General features: G+C 40.3%; 1 protein-coding gene across 1 annotated transcript in view; it reads right to left on the reverse strand.

Moving 5' to 3' along the window:
• The window catches only part of TRABD2A (TraB domain containing 2A), a 78,171-nt gene that overhangs the window by 16,048 nt on the left and 38,394 nt on the right, over window positions 1-23,729 (reverse strand). The window contains exons 3-4 of the mRNA XM_075280449.1: window positions 2,367-2,513; window positions 1,764-1,938 (exon numbers count right to left, since the gene is read on the reverse strand). Of these exons, the coding sequence (XP_075136550.1) occupies window positions 1,764-1,938; window positions 2,367-2,513 (322 nt within the window). The remainder of the gene's footprint in view (window positions 1-1,763; window positions 1,939-2,366; window positions 2,514-23,729) is intronic.

Raw genomic sequence — 23,729 nt, forward strand, 5'->3', positions numbered from 1 at the left:
GTGTGCTTAGCACACACATTCAGCTCTACTTCATCGGGCTAATAGAATGCATTGGCCAATCAGCGCTGGCCAATGCATTCTATTAGCGTGAACTGAGTTTGCACAGGGGTTCTAGTGCACCCTCGGCTCTGCTACATCAGCTTGCTACATCTGATGTAGCAGTGCCGAGTGTGCATCAGATGTGTAGTTGAGCAAAACTGACTCAGCACTGCTAAGTCTCTGCATTCGCATAGGAATGCATTGGCCAGCCTTCGGCCAATCAGCGCTGGCTCTGCCGGAGGAGGCGGAGTCTAAGGTCGGACCTGAATGGAGACTGGTGTGGAGCGATCTTAGACTCCGCCTCCTCCAGCAGAGCCAGCGCTGATTGGTCAAGTTCCGTACTCTGGCCAATCAGCGCTGGCCAATGCATTCTATTAGCCCGATGAAGTAGAGCTGAATGTGTGTGCTTAGCACACACATTCAGCTCTACTTCATCAGGCTAATAGAATACATTGGCCAATCAGCGCTGGCCAATGCATTCTATTAGCTTGATGAAGCAGAGTGTGCACAAGGGTTCAAGCGCACCCTCGGCTCTGATGTAGCAGAGCTGAGGGTGCACAAGGGTTCAAGTGCACCCTCGGCTCTCCTACATCAGAGCCGAGGGTGCGCTTGAACCCTTGTGCAGCCTCGGCTCTGCTACATCAGAGCCGAGGGTGCGCTTGAACCCTTGTGCACACTCTGCTTCATCAAGCTAATAGAATGCATTGGCCAGCACTGATTGGCCAGAGTACGGAATTCGGCCAATCAGCGCTGGCCAATGCATCCCTATGGGAAAAAGTTTATCTCACAAAAATCACAATTACACACCCGATAGAGCCCCAAAAAGTTATTTTTAATAACATTCCCCCCTAAATAAAGGTTATCCCTAGCTATCCCTGCCTGTACAGCTATCCCTGTCTCATAGTCACAAAGTTCACATTCTCATATGACCCGGATTTGAAATCCACTATTCGTCTAAAATGGAGGTCACCTGATTTCGGCAGCCAATGACTTTTTCCAATTTTTTTCAATGCCCCCGGTGTCGTAGTTCCTGTCCCACCTCCCCTGCGCTGTTATTGGTGCAAAAAAGGCGCCAGGGAAGGTGGGAGGGGAATCGAATTTTGGCGCACTTTACCACGTGGTGTTCGATTCGATTCGAACATGGCGAACACCCTGATATCCGATCGAACATGTGTTCGATAGAACACTGTTCGCTCATCTCTAACGCTTATGTCTATAATACATACGATATACTATCAATTACAGAACTCTCAGAGCATTGAATGAGTGTTAAATCTTTTGACTCTACAATAAAAACCTTTATGTATGATAGCATTGTACGCCGCCAGCTTTGTGTGGGTAAACTATTGGTTAATAGGATTATCTTTGGCAGATGGTTTTACATAAAATAGAGCGTAACTTGATACAAATTCCTTGACATTAAACTCACTTCATCAAACTCTCAAGTATCTTAAGGTGTGTGCATGTTTCAAGCTAAAATCTAGAAAGTGATGCATAAGTTAATATATATAAATGTGTGTATATGAGACACAAGAGTTCCATATCTTTTTGCAGTCTTAAAGGAAAGACCACCTGTTCCTCAGGGTCAGGAATGAATACTTGGAGTAGTAGTCTTCGTTTAGTGATACATGTTATGTAGAGAATACTTGGTTGTACTACACTTAATATCTGGTAAAAGTTGGTGTATATATAAATTATTAGAAGGTCTCTGGAATTACCCTTACCTGCACCAAAAGCAAAAAAAAAGCTCTTTTCCGGAAATTCTTCCAACAGATCCTTCACTCTCTTCCCCATACGTTCATTTCTTTTGTAGATTAACTCTTGCCGAAAGTAGCTATCAATCTCTTGCGCAGTTACTTGTTCATGTGGTGGCAACGTGGCATTTATGAAGTTAGGCACCTGAAATAGGAGACAGACACATTGTAGGGAAGTGTAGATAGTGGGCGGATTAATATACGGTAGCACCTCAATTCTATCTGCTAGCAGTATGCCATGAGCCATGACTTCAGGCCAATAAGGAATGAAAGTGTAGGTTCTCATCCAAGTGCTGCCTATAATCTCCATAGGTTCTGCATATGCTAGACTAGTCATACACAGACATAACTGTCTATTCAACCCATTTGAGTCGCCAAACTAAATAACAACCAGTTGTTTAGGTGGCCATACACTTTAGGAAGAAATAGATTGATGGTTGAACAATGGTTGAATGAATAATTGTCTAGTGAACAATGAAGCCATATATATTTACAGGTGCACTTTAAAGAGAGCAAAATCATATACACGGAGCCAAAACAAAGCAATGTTTTTATGAAAATGTGGAAACATACTTGTGAGGAATCATGGTTGAATATTATGGAGTTCAGGTCTCCACAGTTGTAATGTTTGATGAGGTCCTCTGTTGTGTATGGAGCTTGGAGACTTCCAGCACGAAGGCTTTCCTGCTGCAAGAGGGTTTGATTTAAGGCAAATACTACCTGAAAATACATTCAATAGAAAATAAATACATTGATATTAGGATCTATGAGATCAAGACATACAATATTTAAGAATTTGTTTCCAAAAATGATGTACAATCATGAACAAAATGTGTTTCCAGTTTCTATGTCAGCTATTGGCTCCTCAGCTATTTCTTCCGATCCCTTCATTGCATGTGTTTTGCATTTGGGAGAGGAGAGTTGCTGTCGCCAGGCACCTCTAAGGCTGGGTTCAGATGAGATTTTTTGGGACGGATTATGATGCAGAATCCGTGTTAGAATCCAGCTAAAAAACCGCCTCCCATTGACTTCAATGGAAACTGTTCACTTCCTTTTTCCGCGAGTGGTTTCTTGCTGCTCGTGGAAAAAAAGAAGCGACCTGCCCTTTCTTGCCGCAGATTCCGGCACAACACCTCCCTCCCGACTAGGCCCATTCATTTGGGCCTAATCCGGAGCAGAATGCCGCAACTGAATGCCGGTACACTGCGTCGGCATCCAGACATGGCTAGCCGCTTTTTGGACTGGATTCTGAGGCGGCCCCCACGTCAAAATACGGCCCAAAGAAGCCTGTCTAAACCCAGCCTAAGGCTGAAGCCCCAAGTTTAAAAAATGTAATGCTGTGTTTTACAGTATCAGCATAGTGGATTGGATTCTGCATGATACCATCCACACATTGCAGAAAAAAATCTGCAGTGAAAAAGCTGCATTTTCAGACAATTGCACCTGCGAAAATGATGGAAATGAAAAATGATGGAGAAGAAAATGTGATGCGTTTCTGCTGCGGTTATTTCCACAGCGCTTTTTTTTTGCTGCTCTTCGCTACGGGGGGCCTAAACCTAAGGGCCCCTTCACATGGAGTTTACGTAGACGCCTGTGCAAAAAGAGGCGCACAAAAAGACGCGCGTTATATGAAGAAGCCATTGAACTCAATGGCTAACTACATTTTACACGTGTATTTTTACACGTGTAAATTGGACAGAATACACGGCGCATAGACAGAATACAGTACACGGAGCGTAAACTCCGTGTGAAGGGGCCCTAAAGGTGGATTATTTCTTCTGAGAACAAAGAGATTTAGAACATAAGATCCAACTTTCCCCATCCTCCTCCTGTCAAGAGATACTTGAAACACACTATATGGTCGAGTGGCATGTATGGACACTTATGAAAGTAGAACATATTGATGTAAATTTATCAAAGGCGAGTCCCAAAATTAAAGCCATAGCTTTATTTGGTTGATATCCACGTTGATCTTTATTTCTTCCCAAGCTCATGAATTCACACAATTTTGCAACTCATTGAAACTAATAAGTTTTTTCTAATATGTTTTTTAATATGTTTTTTCTTCAATGTGGAGTGGAAGAAAAACTTTTAGCAAAAGTTTTAAAAATTTTATATAGCTTTATGAAAACTTATGTAAATGATTATGTAATGCACTGCCCACAGACTGTTTTAGGGCTATAAAGCACCTCCATGAGACAGAAGCATATATTTTGTTCCTAGAGGACAGAGGAGCGCTCCCTACATTGAGGATTTCCACTTTTCATCGCTGCTATCTCTGCCATTGCCAGCGGTCCTATTTCTGCATTTTGGGATTTACTCTGGTTTACTACATTTGGGGCCATTCCTGAGGTACTGATAGTCTGACGAAGGTCTAGAGTCGACTGAAAAAACATTTTCACTCTACAGTTTGTCCTCTACTTTACTGCTTACACCACTGGATCTGATGATCAATAAAAGTATTATTCGTTTGCATCTCAAGAAGTGTGATGTCCACTCTGTTCTGTACTATTACTCTGTTCAGAAGCCATTGCTCCCTCTAACTCTTTGTTCGCAGTGGCTTATGCTTGTATTAGTTTTATGTGACATTGCTTCCTGTTATATTCCTGAGCTTTCAACACAACTTTCGGTAAGCTAGTGTCAAATAAAATATGTCATATTATACAATTCAAATGGAGTAGACTATTGGAAGTATAGCACTGCCTGGGGTCATGGCATGGCATTGTCTGTTCTTACTTAAAATCAGTAAGAAGGCAGACTCTTGAAAGTTTAAACAATGTTTTATTAGATTTCTCTTTTGTGAAGACGCCTGCTTTCAGTACTAAAGCCGTGAGCATGGTTTTCTGAAGCATAATCTAATAAAGCGATTGACTTGACAAGCAAAGTTGAGAATGGACAAACAGAGAAGAGAGGGCAATTGATTGAACAGATGTGAATGTTTTTGTAGTGAAGGTCTGAAAGCTGGTGGGGTGGCGATTGGCTAATTTAAGTTGCATAATACTATAAGCCTTTCATATGCAAATGGAGGCTTTGATCCCATGTGGATAAAAGTGCCAGGCAGGGGGTCTTTTGTCTTAAAAAAGAATCCAGTGTCTGAGGGACCCTTGTTCTTCTCCCACCCTCTTGAGCTAATATAGGTTCACTAACTATCTTTCAGAGGGAACATGACAGCTGCAGAAATACAGACAGAAAGGGTCCAATATTCTTTGCATTGAGGCATTCGTATGTTTTCAAAGGTCATGAATTTCATTCACAAGCCAAAGATTCAGTTCTAACCACTAAATATTTGTATGAAAAGTATATTAATATTATTATTATTATTTAGACTAACATGTTCTGGTCTGAAGTAAATAAAATACAGCAGTTGTTTCTACATGCAGGAGCCTGTTGTTATTATTATTATTAATAATAATAATACATTTTATTTATATAGCGCCAACATATTCCGCAGCGCTGTACAATTTGTAGGGTTCAAGTACAGACAAGTAGATACATTACAAAGAAAGTAATTTCACACAATGGGACTGATGGCCTTGCTCACAAGAGCTTACAATCTATGAGGTAGAGGGGGTGACACAAGAGGTAGCAGGGGCGGCATTGCTTATACAGAGGTCAGACAATTTTGTAATAGAGGTTACTGTCATTACACAAACATAAAACTGTATGAGCCATCACCAGTCGTTTTCTTTAATGTGTCCTTTAGCATGCCTGGACATATAAAGTTAGCTTGAAACAGCATCATATCGTGTGGGGTAATGTGGAAGCGTGAACAGAGAAGGGTTCATTTTGGGGATTCTAATTACAGTACGGAAGGGTTTACATTCGGAATTATGATAGGCCTGTCTGAAAAGATGTGTCTTTAGTTTGCGCTTGAAGATGTAGAAATTGTGAGTTAATCTGATTCTCCAGGATAGAGCATTCCAGAGAAGTGGTGAAACTCGAGAGAAGTCTTGTATACGAGCTTGGGAAGTTCTGAAAATAGAGGATGTTAGTCTTAGTCCATTGAGTGAACTGAGAGCTCGGGTTGGGTAGTAGACAGAGATGAGGGAGAAAAATATAGGGAGGTACACGAGTTGAACCCCCTCCTCTGTCCCTCTGGATTTTGAAGGTAAATGAGATTATGCGCATGGAAAATCTCACCTCTTTCTTGCATGGCACAACTGAAGCCTAAACTAAGACCTGGTTTTACTGGTTTGAATTCCAATGCTCTGGGAAGTATCAGGCGCTCCTGGGCTCTGGACCTCCCTCCTAGATATGTGTAGTGTGTTCCGCCCATGCCTGCCGCTGGTGGTTGCACCCCCCCTCCACTAATTTGCTGAACTGTGACCTTTGGTATTGGTTTTGTGGTCTGCCACCTGTGGACCTTCTCATTGGTCTGTCTCTCGCTCGCCCTCTATTCACACCCCCTTTAGCTGCCCCCCTTTTTTTCTTCTCTTTTTCTCTCTTTCTTTCCCTCATTTCTCTCTTCTGAGTCTTCCTATTTATCCTCCCCTCTTTCTTCCCCCCTCTTGGCACCTTCAACAACCGGTCTGTCTTGGCATCTCAGGCGGTCCGTGGTTGTTTTGTTTCTGTTTGTATAATTGTGTAACTTCTTTTATGTTCCCTTGGTTTCTTTTCTTGTCTTGTTTGGGTCTATTTTAGGCCCTGTTGTATTGTTCAAAATGTACAATAAAAACTTTGAATTGAAAAAAAAATGAAGGGAGGTGCAGTGTTAGGGCCCCTTCACACGGAGAATACGCTGGCTGATTCTGAATGTGTAAACGTTCCGAATCAGCGGCGTTTAAAACAGATCCCATTGCTTTCTATGGGAGCCGGCAGACGTGCGCTCCCCATAGAAATGAATGGAAAAAAGCAGCCCATTCATTTCTATGGGGAGCGCACGTATGCCGGCATAGGTAGTGCACCACTGAGTCTGGGAGAGTTCAAATTTTTTTCTCTAGGCTCTATTATGGAAGGAGCTTTAGTAGACAGCCTGGGACCGCCCACCTGACAGTAGACAACTCAGCATATGGGGTGTTAAAACTAATAGAAATGATTGCCTAGGAATGGTTGGATAAAATTCCAATTGTATTGGAATCAATGGAGTGGTGGCTATTATAGCATGTAAAGAGTTGCAGTTGGTGGCAGGTCCTCTTTAAATGAGCATATATAATCTATTATTTATTCCAATTCTTAACTTGTAAACTAGCCTTTTTTTTCTGTACTAAATATGGTAATATTTAAGCAAACAAAGTTGAGTTTCCCATTTTATGGAGTTGATGTCCCTAAAACCTCACACATAAAGCTCCCACTTTAATTTGTTATTTAGCATCATTTTATTGCTTTAATTAGTTTGCATCTTCCAAGTGAAAACAGCGACAGCTTTCTGTGTTTATTTGGCTGACATTTTCTTATAATTTCATTTGTTTGCCAAATAATTAATAGTCTCAGAACTGTAGAGATTTGTTCAAGGAAATTCTGCAGAAACACTAAAGTATAATTCTTTGTATGGAGTGCCAAAAAGCAGATAATTGACAAGATTGGACCTAAGCGTAATGTCTAGTAAAATGTAACACAAGTCTTGTATTTTTTTTCATACTATTATTGATAGTGAGCCTTTACTGTACTGCCAAGTCCAGATTTTTATAGGAGAATTATTATCTCATAAAGTTATGGATTCAATAGATGGACCAACCCGTTTGGGATACAAGCCAAAGGACAGCGCTCACCCGGACATACCAGAAACTTCTTTATTATTATTATGAGAACATGGCACAACGCGTTTCGGACCACTGATGGTCCTTTCTCAAGTGCACAATTGCTTGTCTGGATGGCTCATGTGATGCTTCTCTAATTTGTGTAATTAACAGCACGTGTTACTTACCTGAGACACCTAACAGGTGGTGGCAATAACTAAATCACACTAAATCCACATTGAGCATGGAGAAAAGAAAGAAGACCAAAGAACTGTCTGAGGACTTGAGAAGCAAAATTGTGAGGAAGCATGAGCAATCTCAAGGCTACAAGTCCATCTCCAAAGACCTGAATGTTCCTGTGTCTACTGTGCGCAGTGTCATCAAGAAGTTTAAAGCCCATGGCACTGTGACTAACCTCCCTAGATGTGGATGGAAAAGAAAAATTGACAAGAGATTTCAACGCAAGATTGTGCGGATGGTGGATAAAGAACCTCGACTAACATCCAAACAAGTTCAAGCTGCCCTGCAGTCCGAGGGTACAACAGTGTCAGCCCGTACTATCCGTCGGCGTCTGAATGAAAAGGGACTGTATGGTAGGATACCCAGGAAGACCCCACTTCTTACCCAGAGACATAAAAAAGCCAGGCTGGAGTTTGCCAAAACTTACATGAGAAAGCCAAAAACGTTTTGGAAGAATGTTCTCTGGTCAGATGAGACAAAAGTAGAGCTTTTTAGGAAAAGGCATCAACATAGAGTTTACAGGAAAAAAAAAGAGGCCTTCAAAGAAAAGAACACGGTCCCTACAGTCAAACATGGCAGAGATTCCCTGATGTTTTGGGGTTGCTTTGCTGCCTCCGGCACTGGACTGCTTGACCGTGTGCATGGCATTATGAAGTCTGAAGACTACCAACAAATTTTGCAGCATAATATAGAGCCCAGTGTGAAAAAGCTGGGTCTCCCTCAGAGGTCATGGGTCTTTCAGAAGGACAATGACCCAAAACACACTTCAAAAAGCACTAGAAAATGGTTTGAGAGAAAGCACTGGAGACTTCTAAAGTGGCCAGCAATGAGTCCAGACCTGAATCCCATAGAACACCTGTGGAGAGATCTCAGAATGGCAGTTTGGTGAAGGCCCCCTTCACATCTCAGGGACCTGGAGCAGTTTGCCAAAGAAGAATGGTCTAAAATTCCAGCAGAGCATTGTAAGAAACTCATTGATGGTTACTGGAAGCGGTTGTGCATAGTTATTTTGTCTAAAGGTTGTGCTACCAAGTATTAGGCTGAGGGTGCCAATACTTTTGTCCGGCCCATTTTTGGAGTTTTGTGTAAAATGATCAATGATTTGACTTTTTTTTCATTCTCTTTTGTGTTTTTTCATTGCAAGCAAAATAAATTAAGATATTAATACCAAAGAATTTGTGCTTGCAATCATTTTCTGGAAGAAAACGAGTATTATCTGACAGAATTGCAGGGGTGCCAATACTTTTGGCCAACACTGTACACATTAAAGGGATTGTCCGGGAAAACTGGAAATCCCTACACTAATCTAAACACCTTCCCCCCTCCTACATTCTAAATAACATAATTCATCAAAAATGTACAGTTACCCATATCCCTATTTATATGTCATCATGTTTTGTCATCTTTTGATTTTATCATGATTTTTCAAGAAATATTTGGCTACCGGTATTTTATGAAATGGTGGTTCTGTCTTTTGACATCGTGTTTGCTTGTTAATGTTGAATACACCTATATTGATGCCTGGATTGTATATGTATATTTTTCCTGTTTGCAAATAAGTATTATTGAAGGAAAATTGGACTGTGGTGTAAAATCACTATGCTGTATACATTGTATAACACAGTACTTGGTAAACAGAGAGCCTGCGTCCTCCTCCAACAGCTGATCGGTGGGGGTGTGCAGGTGCTGATATTGCTGACCTAATCGAAGACCTATTTTTAGGATATGTCATCAATATCATCATCTTGAAACAACCCAATATCTACTCTCTTCGTACAGAGAACACATGCAAACTCAGCCGAGAGGGATAACTGCTGGTTGAATGAGTATTTGACTGATATTCATCACTAAAGAGTAAAAATGTAAATCATTCCAACTTTTTTGTTCCATTAGATATCTGAATAGTTTTTTTTTTTTCAAAATATGCATTTATAGACCATAATGTGGCATAATATATATTGCCAAATTCACTTAAAAGCAATTTGCACAAATTTCGGTGCGAGCCTCTGATTTATTTATTTATTTATTTTTTTAAATAAACTGTTAGCTCCTGGACTAATACTTGTCTTATTGAGGTCTTATCACACCCCGGATTATAATGATTGGCGGCCCAGGGGATCTGAGAAAACATAAAAGCCAGTGTTACTCAGCTCTCCTGTACTCTGGCTTGACTCCCTGCAATTTTTGGGCCTCTTTAGAGATATCCCAGACATCACGTGGCCCAGGCTGGCGTCATTATGCTTTGCGATGCCGGCCTGTGTGACATTTGTGCCAACATTGAAGAGCAGCAGGGAGTGCGCCAGAGCCCAGGAGAGGTAAGTACCACTGGTTTTTATGTCACTTCTGATCATTATACTCTGGGGTATGAAAAGACCCCAGATTATAATAATAGTTTGTGAGTGGTCCACTATGGGGCATGATACTGTGTGAAGTGGCCACTATGGGTCATAATACTGTATGCAGGGACTTCTATGTAACAGTATACAGTGTACAGGGGCCGTTGCAGGACATAATACTGTGCGGACGGGCCACTATGAGACATAATACTTAGTGTAAATGGGTCGTTATACTGTGTGCAGGCTAGGAAATTGGGCATTTTCTGGGAAAGGGGGGTATACACACACACACACACACACACATATATATATATATATATATATCTATGGCTTCTGGTGGTGTGTATTGTTTCCTACAACAGTACAGTACCCATGATAATAGTCATGATCACATTATTCTTTGTATACATCTTAGTGAGGTTAGCTAAACTCCGTGAACGTGTTGCAGAAACAACTTCATTCAAATGAGAGTAACTGATTTTCAGTCACACAAATTTATCCAACAAATCTGCCACATGTGAACAAAACCGTACAGGGTGTTATTAAAACTACTCTGTATAAATCGTCTACTGCAATTTTCCTTCAATGCCTGAATATTAACAAGGTACTTAACGTCATTACTTACTCAAGTGTTAAATACACAGAGGCATTAGAATAGCACCCAGTCAGTTCTACTGTTACTGTGCTAATGATAACTAAAGACACCATGTTGTGATACCAATCACTGGGATAAGAGTAGCGAGTCGCCTGGAAGGTAAGATCCTAGCTAAATGGCACATTTCTGGAGGTGGCAGCAGCACAGCAGCAGAGTATATGTCTATCTGGGATGCACTGGCTCCACTTTACATGATGACATTCTAAATCAGGCTTGTGTACCATGAAGCATTGCAGCACTTTGGTACTCTTCTTGGCTGATTAATTGCATATTCATCAGTGTTAATGATCGCTGGCAATTTGGAACTAAATGCAAATGTGCATTCCAAACAGTTCATCCAGCTCTCTACCTTCAGCCGGCTTTGTGCTTCTGAGCTATTTATAAAATGTCAGACTGTTTTTGAGCCAATGTAATGTACATCAGACATGTGGGTTATTTACTACACAGGCAGCTACGAGAAAACTGCACCTGACCAAACTTACATGGCAGAGTTACCTGTGCTATATTGTGCTGGTATATCATTGTCTACTCCTCTTTAATATGGCATGGTTTAATATGGTGTATGAATAACCCTGTCCCTACTGGCTAAGGCCACATTAGCGAGTTTACATTATGCTATTTGCGGTGGAATTGCTGGCATTTAACATACTGTAAATTATAGTATAGTAGATTGGATTTCTACAAATCCCATTCTCATTTAAGAAAAAACCCACAATGCAAAGTGTCAGGTTTTACACACACAGCACATCCATTATTAATGCATGTATGGATGCAGATTTCACTTGGAATAGCCACATGGGAAACTTTTTGTACAAACTGCTGCAGGGTGTGCACTGTGGGATATCCGCTACAGCCATCCCTGCCAACTTTTAGGGTAAGTTAACACAGAGTTTTTTGGTTAGGATTTTGAGGCAGTATCCGCCACAAAATCCTGACCAAAAAGATGTCTCCCATTGAAATCAATGGGAGCCGCTCAGGAGTTTTTTCCGAGAGCCTTTTCTTTGTGACTCCTGGAAAAAAGAAGCGAGGTGCTCATTCTTCAGGCCGAGTCGCATCGCGATTCGGTCTGAAGACCCTCCCTCCTCCGGACTAGGCCCATTCATTGGGCCTAATCTGGAGCAGAGTGCGGGACTGGATGCCGGTGCAGTGCAACGGCTTTCAGTTACGGCTACCCGGCTTTTGGTCCAGGTGGCCTTTTTTTTTTTTTTTAAAGAAAATACATAAACTAGTACCATAAAGAAAATAATAATTTCCCAGAAGAGGATTATATAAAGAGATATATTGGTTTCAGGAAAATGGTATAATCTTCCAATATAACTTCCTCATACTTTTACTGCTGCTATACGGGAATCTTCATTCTTTATTTTCAGTTCATAAAACTCTGCCCTGGTCATGTAATAAGATACGATAAGATAATCATTTAATAGTCCCGCCATGGAGAAATTCAGTGTGCTACAGCAGCATGGATAATACAGTAATAGTACAAGAAACAAAAAAACCCACACATACAAAGCTCAGAATAGAAGATAAAAATAAAAAAAAAGATACAAGTAGTCATTACAAATAAGAAAAAAAAAACACTTCAGGATCATTTAGTTCTCTGTGCGGAGTGATCTCCGCTTACCCTGATGCTGATTATACAGCCTGAGCGTGGTTGGGAGGAAGGATCTCCATTAGCACTCCTTCTCAAACTTGGGGTGAAGCAGTCGTTCACTAACAGTACTGCCCAGTGCTATCATGGTCTCATAATGGACCTATTGGTAAAAGACTTGGCCATGACACACTGTACTGTAACAAGTACATGGTCTGTGAAGGTCCCTGTAGCTAAAACCATTACTAATATGGTACCAGAACTCTTACAGGTTGTTATAGAATCCTTAGAAGAAAAATTCAAAAAGTTTGCCTGATTTTTAATGTAATTGTTAGGCTATGACAGTCATATTGACAAGTTTAGGGTGATACAATTGTGTATTTTTGTAGAAATACTATTGATTGTTTACCGAAATTACAATTACATACTAAGTCCTGTTACACAGAACTGTGTGATTGAAAGGCATGGCTGGTGCACGGATCTCATCCGTGTGCCGCCAATGCAATGACTGTGTTTCCACAGCCCGATTCATTCAAGCATGGCTTTAAAACTGGACAGAAATAGGACCTGTCCTGAGTTTTGAAGCCCGGACTGTCTGTGTAATAGACTATTACACTGATCTGTATAATACTCGGTCATGTGCATGGGCTGACAGAAATTAATTGGTTAGTGGAGGCCACACGGTGGCTCAGTGGTTAGCACTGCAGCCTTGCAGTGCTAGAGTCCTGGTGTTCAAATCCCGACAAGGGCAAAAAAACATTTGCAAGGAGTTTGTATGTTCTCCCCGTGTTTGCATGGATTTCCATCCCATATTCCAAAGACATACAAATAGGGAAAAATGTTCATTGTGATCTCTATGTGGGCTCACAATCTACATTAAAAAAAATTAATTAATTAATTGGTCAGCATGCTGTTCAGAAAAAACCTGGATTACTCACTGACCTACCCCAAGGTCATGTGCAAGGGGTCTAACGTGTTAAATGAGGCTGGAAGAAGACATGGATCCATCAAGTCCAAACTATAAGGGTCCATTCACACGGAGGAAAATGCTGAGGAATTTGGGGTTGGATTTCAGGGCTGAAAAAAAGCCTCCCATTGACTTCAATGGATTCCTTTTTCCGCTAGCAGAAAAAGGAACCCATTGAAGTCAACGGGCGGCTGTTTTTTCAGCGTTGAAATTCCACACCAAATTCCTCACCATTTACCTCTATGTGAATGGACCGTAAAACAGTGCTGATGCAGAAGAAGAAAAAAAATACCCAATAGGCTGTTGCTAATTGTCCCATGTGTCAGGTGAAAAAATTCCTTTCCCAACTAACAATCCAACAGAAAAGTTGTGTTGCTTCTAAATCATTGTGTTGTAGCCCAGGGTTATTAAGGTAACATACTGCATATAATAACATAACTATCTGGGCTGAAAAGTGTAATTATTTAAAACTGCAAAAGGCTACATAGCAAAAAAAAAAAAAAGAATTAAAAGCATCTGAAGGTGAAGAATCCCTTGAAATAAACATAGAGCACAGACAATTCTAGCTAAAAACCATTTTGTCCTTCATCATTGTTCTTCTCTTATATCTGCGCAGTTGAACATTTTAAAAAGATTTCTAAAGCCTTGCGGATAATGAAATTCATTTTACTTGTCACAGATGTCTATAACACTTTCTCTTTCTGCTCGGAAAATGTACATTATTCTATGATTGCTGGCCATTTGTATTACCAATGGCGTCAATGCAGTGTACTACAGCATGAGCAAAAACAGATGTAAATGTCATTTTTGACAAGTGCAATTTGTGCCTGTATATCAAAGAAATGTAAGTAAAAAGATGGTATAAAGAAGGTCTGCATGAAAGTGAAGTAGGAGGTAGGCTCAAAACTATTTCATACAATCATCTACAGTCTTTACAGCTCATTGGCTAGGTTTCAACGTAACCATCTACCGTAGTTAAAAAAAATCAGCTTTGAAGACTTCTGTTTGGTCCCCAAAGATATTTGAGGCCTATATGACAATGACAAATATTTGTAATGCGCTTCTCTCACAGGGACCCAAAGTGCAGTGAGATATGCAGAGAAGGAAAAATAGTGGCCGCCTAAAAGGCGCACATCCCCCGACACTTACAAGAGTCTGTTTACAGGAAGCCAATTTATCAGTATATTTTTGGCATATGGGAGGAAACAAGAGTACCTAGAGGAAACCCATGCAGACACCATACAAACTTCATGAAGATGTTACCCCCATGGTCAGATTCAAATCCAGGACCCCAGCGCTGCAAGGCCTTCTTGATGCCCCCTTTTTACTTATCTAACAGTGTGAGTTGAGATGGTAAAAACAGGCCTTTCAAATAGTCTTTCTGAAATACTAACCTTCTTTATGGCTAGCTCTGAATTTCTAGATTTTAAGATTCCTACCATACAGTATGTGAGTAGTAATGCCCAATGAGATTTCATACAGCTGTTTGGAATGGAACCTGATATTTTTTATTCTTTCCCAACATATTACAAACTGCAAATTCATTAAAAAAAAATGAAACTGCTGTAGTATCCCTGTAAAAAAAACAAAACAAAGAAAACTGTTTCTAGTAGTGAAGCAAAAAGAAGAAAAAGAGAGAAAAGAATATAAAGGGGGGTGCCTACACAGAAAAATGAAAGTACAACACTCCTTAGTTACCCTTCCATCTCCAACTACCACTTATTCCAAGACCAAATGTTGTAATATTGCCAAATATTCGGGAGAACTCTGAAATTCCAACTACTTTGTCCAAGTCCGCTGAAAAATATCCTTTTTCTTCATATTTGAAGCAGTCAGTCCTTTCATTTGCATAACTTCCTTCACCTTTGTTAACCATAATCCAAAAGTAGAAGGGCTCTTAGCTTTCCACAACACATGAGCACGTGCTCTAGCTGCATTCACCAAAAACTTCAAAAAGAGATACTTAAGATATTTTTCTATGGATATAAATATGATACAGAAAGAAGAGCCCCAGTCCCGAATATCCCAGATCCTCAACCAAGGACTTTGTTACTCTAGTTTCTGTCCAAAAAGTATCCAATTTACTACATTCTCAAAAAATGTGAAGAAATTAACCTATTCTCATGTCCTCATCTCTAGCAATTAGATGGACAAGAATTCTTTATTCCTTTACTGCATACTGAAGATTCATGAGAAAGAACATACAGTATACCTTCTTCCTTGGAAAAGATGTAAAGGAAATACCCAGATCTTGATCCCAAGATCTTAAAATAACCGAGATTGAATCAATGTATAAGTGAATGTCGCATTCTGGCACTTCCGTTGTACAGCTCTTCAAAGTTTGGTAACTTTCTAAAGCTCCCTCCAATATCCCTGAGAGAAAGTGTAGGGGCCACACGGTGGCTCAGTGGTTAGCACTGCAGCCTTGCAGCGCTGGAGTCCTGGTGTTCAAATCCCACCATGGGCAAAAAACCATCTGCAAGGAGTTTGAATGTTCTCCCTGTGTTTGCATGGATTTCCATCCCATATTCCAAAAAAAAAAGACATACTGATAGGGAAAAATGTACATTGTGAGCTCTATGTGGGACTCACAATCTACATTAAAAAAAAAAAAAAAAAAAAAAAAAAAAAAGAAGTGTACTAATGTCTTTGTCCTCAATAACCCTAATGGACAGGGTTCCATTCTGCAGAGAATTTGTTCCTGTGTCAGCCAAGACCTCTCATCCTTTAACATACAAGCCACCATTTGAAAAAAAAAAAAAAAAGTCATTTCTTCCTGGAATTGGAATTGGAAATTGGGCATCACAGAAAATGGGAAAGAGAAATTATTTTATATTGAATACTTCATGACATTCCAACAAGGTGGCTATTGTAGGATGTTTTCTAACGCCCTTATCCTCATTCATCCGAGGTATACTATCTAAATTTATTTCTATGACTGATTCTTCTCCTTAGTATAACACCACTCTATTCAGAGAACCTGAGGTTTTACTTCCCTAAGCAGCCATATTGTTTGCATAGAAGCTACATACAATGGTAATGATGAATGGTGACCATTTGTTATATTTAGATTATTCCAACACTAGTTGAAATAGAGCTATGACATTTTTTAGATAAATAGTTTTTTCTTCTGGCCACGTGGGAGTTTGATCAACCATAATGTGGTAGATCAATCATCAGAGGATTGTTTATGTGTTTGTAAGATGACTTTTGTTTGGTGACCAATTGTTTCAAACATACACTACTTGTATCAGTACTGCATGTAGAAAGCCGTAGAAAGCCATAGAAATTTACAAGACTGAAAGCAGAGAAAGAGCACATTGTCCATCTAGTCTGCCCTTATATTATCTTCTAATTTGTATCTCCTTGTTCTTGCGTGTAGTTTCCTTCCTGAGCCTTATTTATACATTTAAAGATTTCAATCATGGCCTTCTTTTCCCTTAATTTCCCATGCTTATACAGATTACTTTCTTTAAAGAGGTTTCCAAGGCCCCATGTTTTTGGATACTGATGACCTTTAACTTGAATAGGAGCAGAGCTGCTTCCCACTATACACACAGTTTGTGGTAGTCGAACCAGCTCACTGGTGTAGGGTTTGGGTGTCAGACCTCCACTGATCAAATACTGATGACATAAAAACACATACGGTCTTGCACAACCTGTTTGGTCTCTCTTGCTATGTTTTATGCTTTAGGTCCACCACCGTTTTTGTGGCCTGACTTGGCACTCATTCCATTTTATCTATGACTTTTAGTAGGTTTTTTCCCTTCCACTTGCAAGTACATAGAAGAAGGCATTCTACTCTTTTCGCTGCATTTTTAAGCAATAAACTGAGGTCCTTCCTCCCAACCACGGTCAGGCTATATTATCTACATCAGGCCAAGCAAAGAGCACTTCGCACAGAGAACTAAATGATCCTGAAGTCTTCTTTTTCTTTAGCTGCTATGACTCCTAGTAGTTTTCTCCTATCTGCTATTCTGAGCTTATTATTATTATTATTGTTTATTTATATAGCACCATTAAATCCATGGTGCTTTACATTTGGGGGTTACATACAGTACACAAAATATACAGGCAGATATAAAACTAACAGTGACCGACTGGCACAGTGGGGTAGAGGGCCCTGCCCGCAAGGGCTTACAATCCATTAGGGAAGGGGGGGGGTAGAGACAGAAGGAGAGGGGGAGACAGTTCAGATGGCGGTGTGGTGATAATGTTATTGGAGGTTGTAGGCCTTCCTGAATAGGTGAGTCTTCTGGGCCATCTTGAAGCCTGTGATTGTGGGCGTCAGTCTTATGTGTCTTGGTAAGGAGTTCCATAGTATGGGGGATGCATGGGAGAAATCTTGGAGATGGTTGTGGTAGGAGCAGATAAGAGCAGAGTGGAATAGGAGGTCATTGGAGGATCTGAGGTTATGTGTGGGCAGATAGCGGGAGATTAGGTTGGAGATATATGGAGGGGGCAGGTTGTGGATCGCTTTGTATGTTAATATTAGTAGCTTGAACTCAATTTGCTGTGCTATGGGTAGCCAGTGGAGGGACTGGAAGAGGGGAGCAGCTGATGAAGATCGGGAGGAGAGGTGAATTAAGTGAGCAGCACAGTTTAAGGTGGACTGGAGGGGGGCGAGGGTGTTAGCTGGGAGTCCATGGAGAAGGGTGTTGCAGTAATATAGGCTGGAGATTATGAGGGCCTGGACGAGCGTCTTAGTCGTTTCAGGGGTGAGGAAGGAGCGGATTCGGTGGATGTTCTTGAGTTGGAGGCGGCAGGAAGTGTTGAGGGTTTGAACGTGTGACTTGAAGGATAGGTCGGGGCCCAGTGTTACTCCAAGGCATCGGGCCTGTGGGACAGGGGTAAGTGTGGTTCCGTTGACTTTGATAGATGGGTAAGGTGGAGGGGCCATACGGGGTGGAGCAAAGATGTTGAACTCTGTTTTCTCCATATTGAGTTTGAGAAAGCGGGAGGAGAGGAAGGAGGCTACAGCCATTAAGCAATCTGGAATTCTGGCCAGCAGAGAGGTAATGTCTGGTCCAGAGATGTGTATTTGAGTGTCATCAGCATAGCAATGGTACTGGAAACCATGAGGTTCTATGAGTTGGCCCAGGCCAATGGTGTATATGGAGGACATGAGGGGTCCTAGGATGGAGCCTTGGGGGACACCTACAGAGAGAGGGCATGGTGAGGAGGTGGTGTGCGAGTGGGATACGCTGAATGTGCGGTCAGTGAGGTATGAGGAGATCCAGGAAAGGGCCAGGTCTGAGATACCAAGGGATGAGAGAGTTTCTAGTAAGAGGGAGTGGTCAACTGTATCAAAGGCAGAGGAGAGGTCAAGGAGGAGAAGGACAGAATAATGGCGCTTGGCTTTGGTGGTTAGCAGGTCATTAGTGACTTGTTTTTAGGGCAGTTTTAGTGGAGTAACAGGGTCTGAAGCCTGATTGTAGTCTGTCAAAGAGCAGATTGGATGAGAGATAGGAGGAGAGTTCTGAGTGGACGTGTTGCTCAAGCAGTTTTGAGGCGAATGGGAGCAGTGAGATGGGACGATAGTTGGCTGGAGAGGACAGGTTGAGGGATGGTTTCTTAAGTATAGGTGTGACTGTGGCGTGTTTGAAGGCGGAGGGGAAGGATCCATTGGCTAGGGATAGGTTGAAGAGATGGGTTAGAGCTGGAGTAATGACTTTTTTCGTCAGTGATGGTGGAGAAACAGGTCAGGGATGAGGAGCAGCAAGTGTGTCTCCTTCTGTAATATATTACTGTTATTATCCTGTATCCTTATTATCATGCTGCTGTAGTAACTCACTGAAATTTCCCCATGGTGGGACTATTAAAGGATTATCTTATCTTATATATCTGAATCCATAGCCCATATATCTCAGGATCATGAATAAAATTGTGTGCCACAAGAAAGGATCCCTATCAATTCTGTTTTCACTGCTTATGCCAAAAATATAACTTTAAATGCATGAATGTTTATAAAGTGCACAATAACAAATCATTATATATGTAACAATAATAATTACCAATACATTGCATTTCATTTCAATTAGATAAAGTTCCAATCTAATAAAACTATTAAAAGTCACTCATTTTTAAAAGTGAATTTACCCCTTTAACAACATTTATATTGCCTTTTTCTTTTCTTTTACTGCAAGAATATGCTGCTCCCTTTTCCTTGCACTCATTGTTGGGTGCTTAGCCTGAAGGGGGGCTGGGATACAGAGTATAGAGTATAGCAGATGACTTTTTTTTGTCAAAAGACAAAAGACCCACTGCCACCATCTCCACTTTTCAGAACTTTCATCCAACTTGGATCAAAGCTTCACTTTGCATATGAAAGGGTTATAGTATTATGCAACTCAAATTAGCCAATCGCCACCCCACCAGCATTGGAGTCTCACAAGTAAACTCTCACATCTGCTCACACTCTTGCCCTGTTCCCTTGCTCTCCCTCCCCAAAGGGTTGAAAGCCATTTAACTTCTTTAATTCTAGTTTTGGAAACATGGTGAACTTTGTGTAAACGGCTTAGTACAGAATGAAACCTTTAGAGTTCTAGCATATTTATTCTTACAACCCAGCTGTTCCTATGGTCATCTATTAATAATGAATGTTTGATTTTCCTTTGCTACCTACACTGATGCTGATCTTTGTGTATGATAGCCATGAAAGTCAATCTGCCTATATAATGCTAATACATCCCATTCTCACAAAGTAAAATAGGCCTTCAAACCGAGGAGTAACATGCACTTCCGGTTATTTAGGTCTTGTAACCCTATTGAAATTGACAGCTGGGCATGCCCTGCTAGACTTGTGGCCACCTAAATGATTCCTCATGTAACAAACTTCATAGCCAGCAGTTATGAAGGTCTGTCACGCTTAAAGAATGCCTTTGTATGGAATCATTTCATGTTATTATTTTCTAAAGGCTAAGCATAGCTGATTTCTGACTGCGGAGACTGACTCATAAACAGCTCCAGTGGAAACGTGAATAATAACATAAATCAAAGTGATTTGATGAGAATTAGATCCAGAAACCAACCTCTGGGGTGGACACAACCAAGGGAACGCATGCATTTTTACAAATTTTTTGGCTTGTAAAAACCCCATGATTTTTCATGCATTATTGTGTGTTTTTTGTTTTTGTTTTAATACAGAAACGTATGTTCTAATTTGCGTCCATTCCAATTTCTTGAATATGATATTAGTTGCAGACATGATTTGTGTGTCTGTCCTTACCACATACTGAATGACTGCAGATTCCTCCTACAGATGGTTTGCTCTTTAAATAATTCCTTAAATATGACTTTATTATTTTCACTGGACAGAAGTGGCAGAAGAGGGATCTGACACTTAGAATATGTCGCTAGAAAAATGTGAACAAGAAAGTATGGATTTCAGAGCCAATGCCTACAGTGTAGTTCTAGGTGATATTTAATAATTTAGAGCATTACAGTTGTTGTTTCTCAACCAGGTACTACTAGCTTGTGACCATAGCTGCTGTCATTGCTAGGGGGTTCAACATTATTGTAATAAGGATCTCATTACAGTCCTATGAAAAAGTTTGGGCACCCCTATTAATCTTAATCATTTTTTGTTCTAAATATTTTGGTGTTTGCAACAGCCATTTCAGTTTGATATATCTAATAACTGATGGACACAGTAATATTTCAGGATTGAAATGAGGTTTATTGTACTAACAGAAAATGTGCAATATGCATTAAACCAAAATTTGACCGGTGCAAAAGTATGGGCACCCTTATCATTTTATTGATTTGAATTCCCCTAACTACTTTTTACTGACTTACTGAAGCACAAAATTGGTTTTGTAACCTCAGTGAGCTTTGAACTTCATAGCCAGATGTATCCAATCATAAGAAAAGGTATTTAAGGTGGCCAATTGCAAGTTGATCTCCTATTTGAATCTCCTCTGAAGAGTGGCATCATGGGCTACTCAAAACAACTCTCAAATGATCTGAAAACAAAGATTGTTCAACATAGTTGTTCAGGGGAAGGATACAAAAAGCTGTCTCAGAGATTTAACCTGTCAGTTTCCACTGTGAGGAACATAGTAAGGAAATGGAAGACCACAGGGACAGTTCTTGTTAAGCCCAGAAGTGGCAGGCCAAGAAAAATATCAGAAAGGCAGAGAAGAAGAATGGTGAGAACAGTCAAGGACAATCCACAGACCACCTCCAAAGAGCTGCAGCATCATCTTGCTGCAGATGGTGTCACTGTGCATTGGTCAACTATACAGCGCACTTTGCACAAATAGAAGCTGTATGGGAGAGTGATGAGAAAGAAGCCGTTTCTGCACGTACGCCACAAATAGAGTTGCCTGAGGTATGAAAAAGCACATTTGGACAAGGCAGCTTCATTTTGGAAACAAAAATTGAGTTGTTTGGTTATAAAAAAAGGCGTTATGCATGGCGTCCAAAAAGAAACAGCATTCCAAGAAAAACACATGCTACCCACTGTAAAATTTGGTGGAGGTTCCATCATGCTTTGGGGCTGTGTGGCCAATGCCGGCATCGGGAATCTTGTTAAAGTTGAGAGTCGCATGGATTCCACTCAGTATCAGCAGATTCTTGAGAATAATGTTCAAGAATCAGTGACGAAGTTGAAGTTACGCCGGGGATGGATATTTCAGCAAGACAATGATCCAAAACACCGCTCCAAATCCTCAGGCATTCATGCAGAGGAACAATTACAATGTTCTGGAATGGCCATCCCAGTCCCCAGACCTGAATATCATTGAACATCTGTGGGATGATTTGAAGCGGGCTGTCCATGCTCGGCGACCATCTAACTTAACTGAACTTGAATTGTTTGTCCAAAATACCTTCATCCAGGATCCAGGAACTGATTAAAAGCTACAGGAAGCGACTAGAGGCTGTTATCTTTGCAAAAGGAGGATCTACTAAATATTAATGTCACTTTTCTGTTGAGGTGCCCATACTTTTGCACCGGTCAAATTTTGGTTTAATGCATATTGCACATTTTCTGTTAGTACAATAAACCTCATTTCAATCCTGAAATATTACTGTGTCCATCAGTTATTAGATATATCAAACTGAAATCGCTGTTATAAACACCAAAATATTTAGAACTAAAAATGATTAAGATTAATAGGGGTGCCCAAACTTTTTCATAGGACTGTATATAATCCATACTGAATAAGGATCTGACCACCTCATGATGTGAAGAGGGAATGGAAAATTGGCAATTACATTAGATGGGCTTTCCATCAAGGTATATGTCTGAAACCTGAAAATGGTATACAAATGTATACCACAATAGTATGAGGCTATTAGAGTCCAAGGGATTCAGCTTTGGGCTCAGCTTGACCTACTATCTGTTCATTTCTGTCTTTTGTGCCTGGCAGAATAGAGTCGTAGAGTAGGCTATTCTTTCTGGCACAAAAGATGAAAATAAACAGAAACCAGGTCAAATGGAGAACAAAGTTGAATCCTTTGGACTTAATTTACCCCTTCAAAGTAAATGGATCCATTGCAGTGTATGTTTGACTACTGTTTTTGGACATTCAAATGCATATCCTCAATGGAAAGCCCCATTTGGTGCAAAACATGGTTTGAACCAACCCTAAGGCGACTATTCATGAAGCTATAATGGCTTCATCTTTTATTTACAAAAACAGTACCATACAGAGAAAGCTTTATGCTAAGGCCCTAGGTAGCAGAAACGCAGCTTTTTTGTTGCAGATTTTGTTGCGTTTTTTTGAGCCAAAGCCAGGAGTGGATTGAGCAGACAGTAGAATGTATAAGTACTTTATATATATCTCCCATTACTCTTGTAGCCATTCTTGGCTTTGGCTCAAAGAATGCAACAAAATGTGCAACAAAAAAGGCTGTTTCCGCAACGTGGGGCCTTAGTGTCATATAACTTTTGCCCTAGCCAATTAAGTATATACATATATTATGCAATGTACACTTTTTACACTGTTTCGCTACTTGTATACAAAAATTTCTCTTTTTTTTTTTTACATTAAAAACACTTAAAAAAATATAGTTGGTATGGCCATGTTAGTATGGCATTTCATAAAAACTTATTGAATAACGTAATATCTCAACAAAAGTGGGGTTGATTCATCAAGACTGGCATATAATATTATCTGGCACCAACAATCTGATATTTATGTCCCATCCTTAGAATATGTCATTTTAATAATGGGCAGTTTGAATATGAAAATCCAATGTATCACAGTGAAAATGATCTAATGTAACAGACTAAAAGCATTAGACATAGCAATTTTATAATCTAGTTTTTCTATCCTATTAAAAAGTCATTGAGTGCAACAAGTGTGCAGCAGTATAATAGTTTGCTTCCTAAAGCTACCAGGAACAATAGCTGCACCAGATGGCAGCACACAGATGCTTTACAAATGCTATGACAAATGCCTCTAGGAAATTGCTGGGACCTTTTTTCCTGGAGTCTAATGTTATCATATATCAGACAAGAAAAA

The sequence above is a fragment of the Leptodactylus fuscus genome, chromosome 1 (assembly GCF_031893055.1).
Source record: "Leptodactylus fuscus isolate aLepFus1 chromosome 1, aLepFus1.hap2, whole genome shotgun sequence".
NCBI lineage: Eukaryota > Metazoa > Chordata > Amphibia > Anura > Leptodactylidae > Leptodactylus > Leptodactylus fuscus.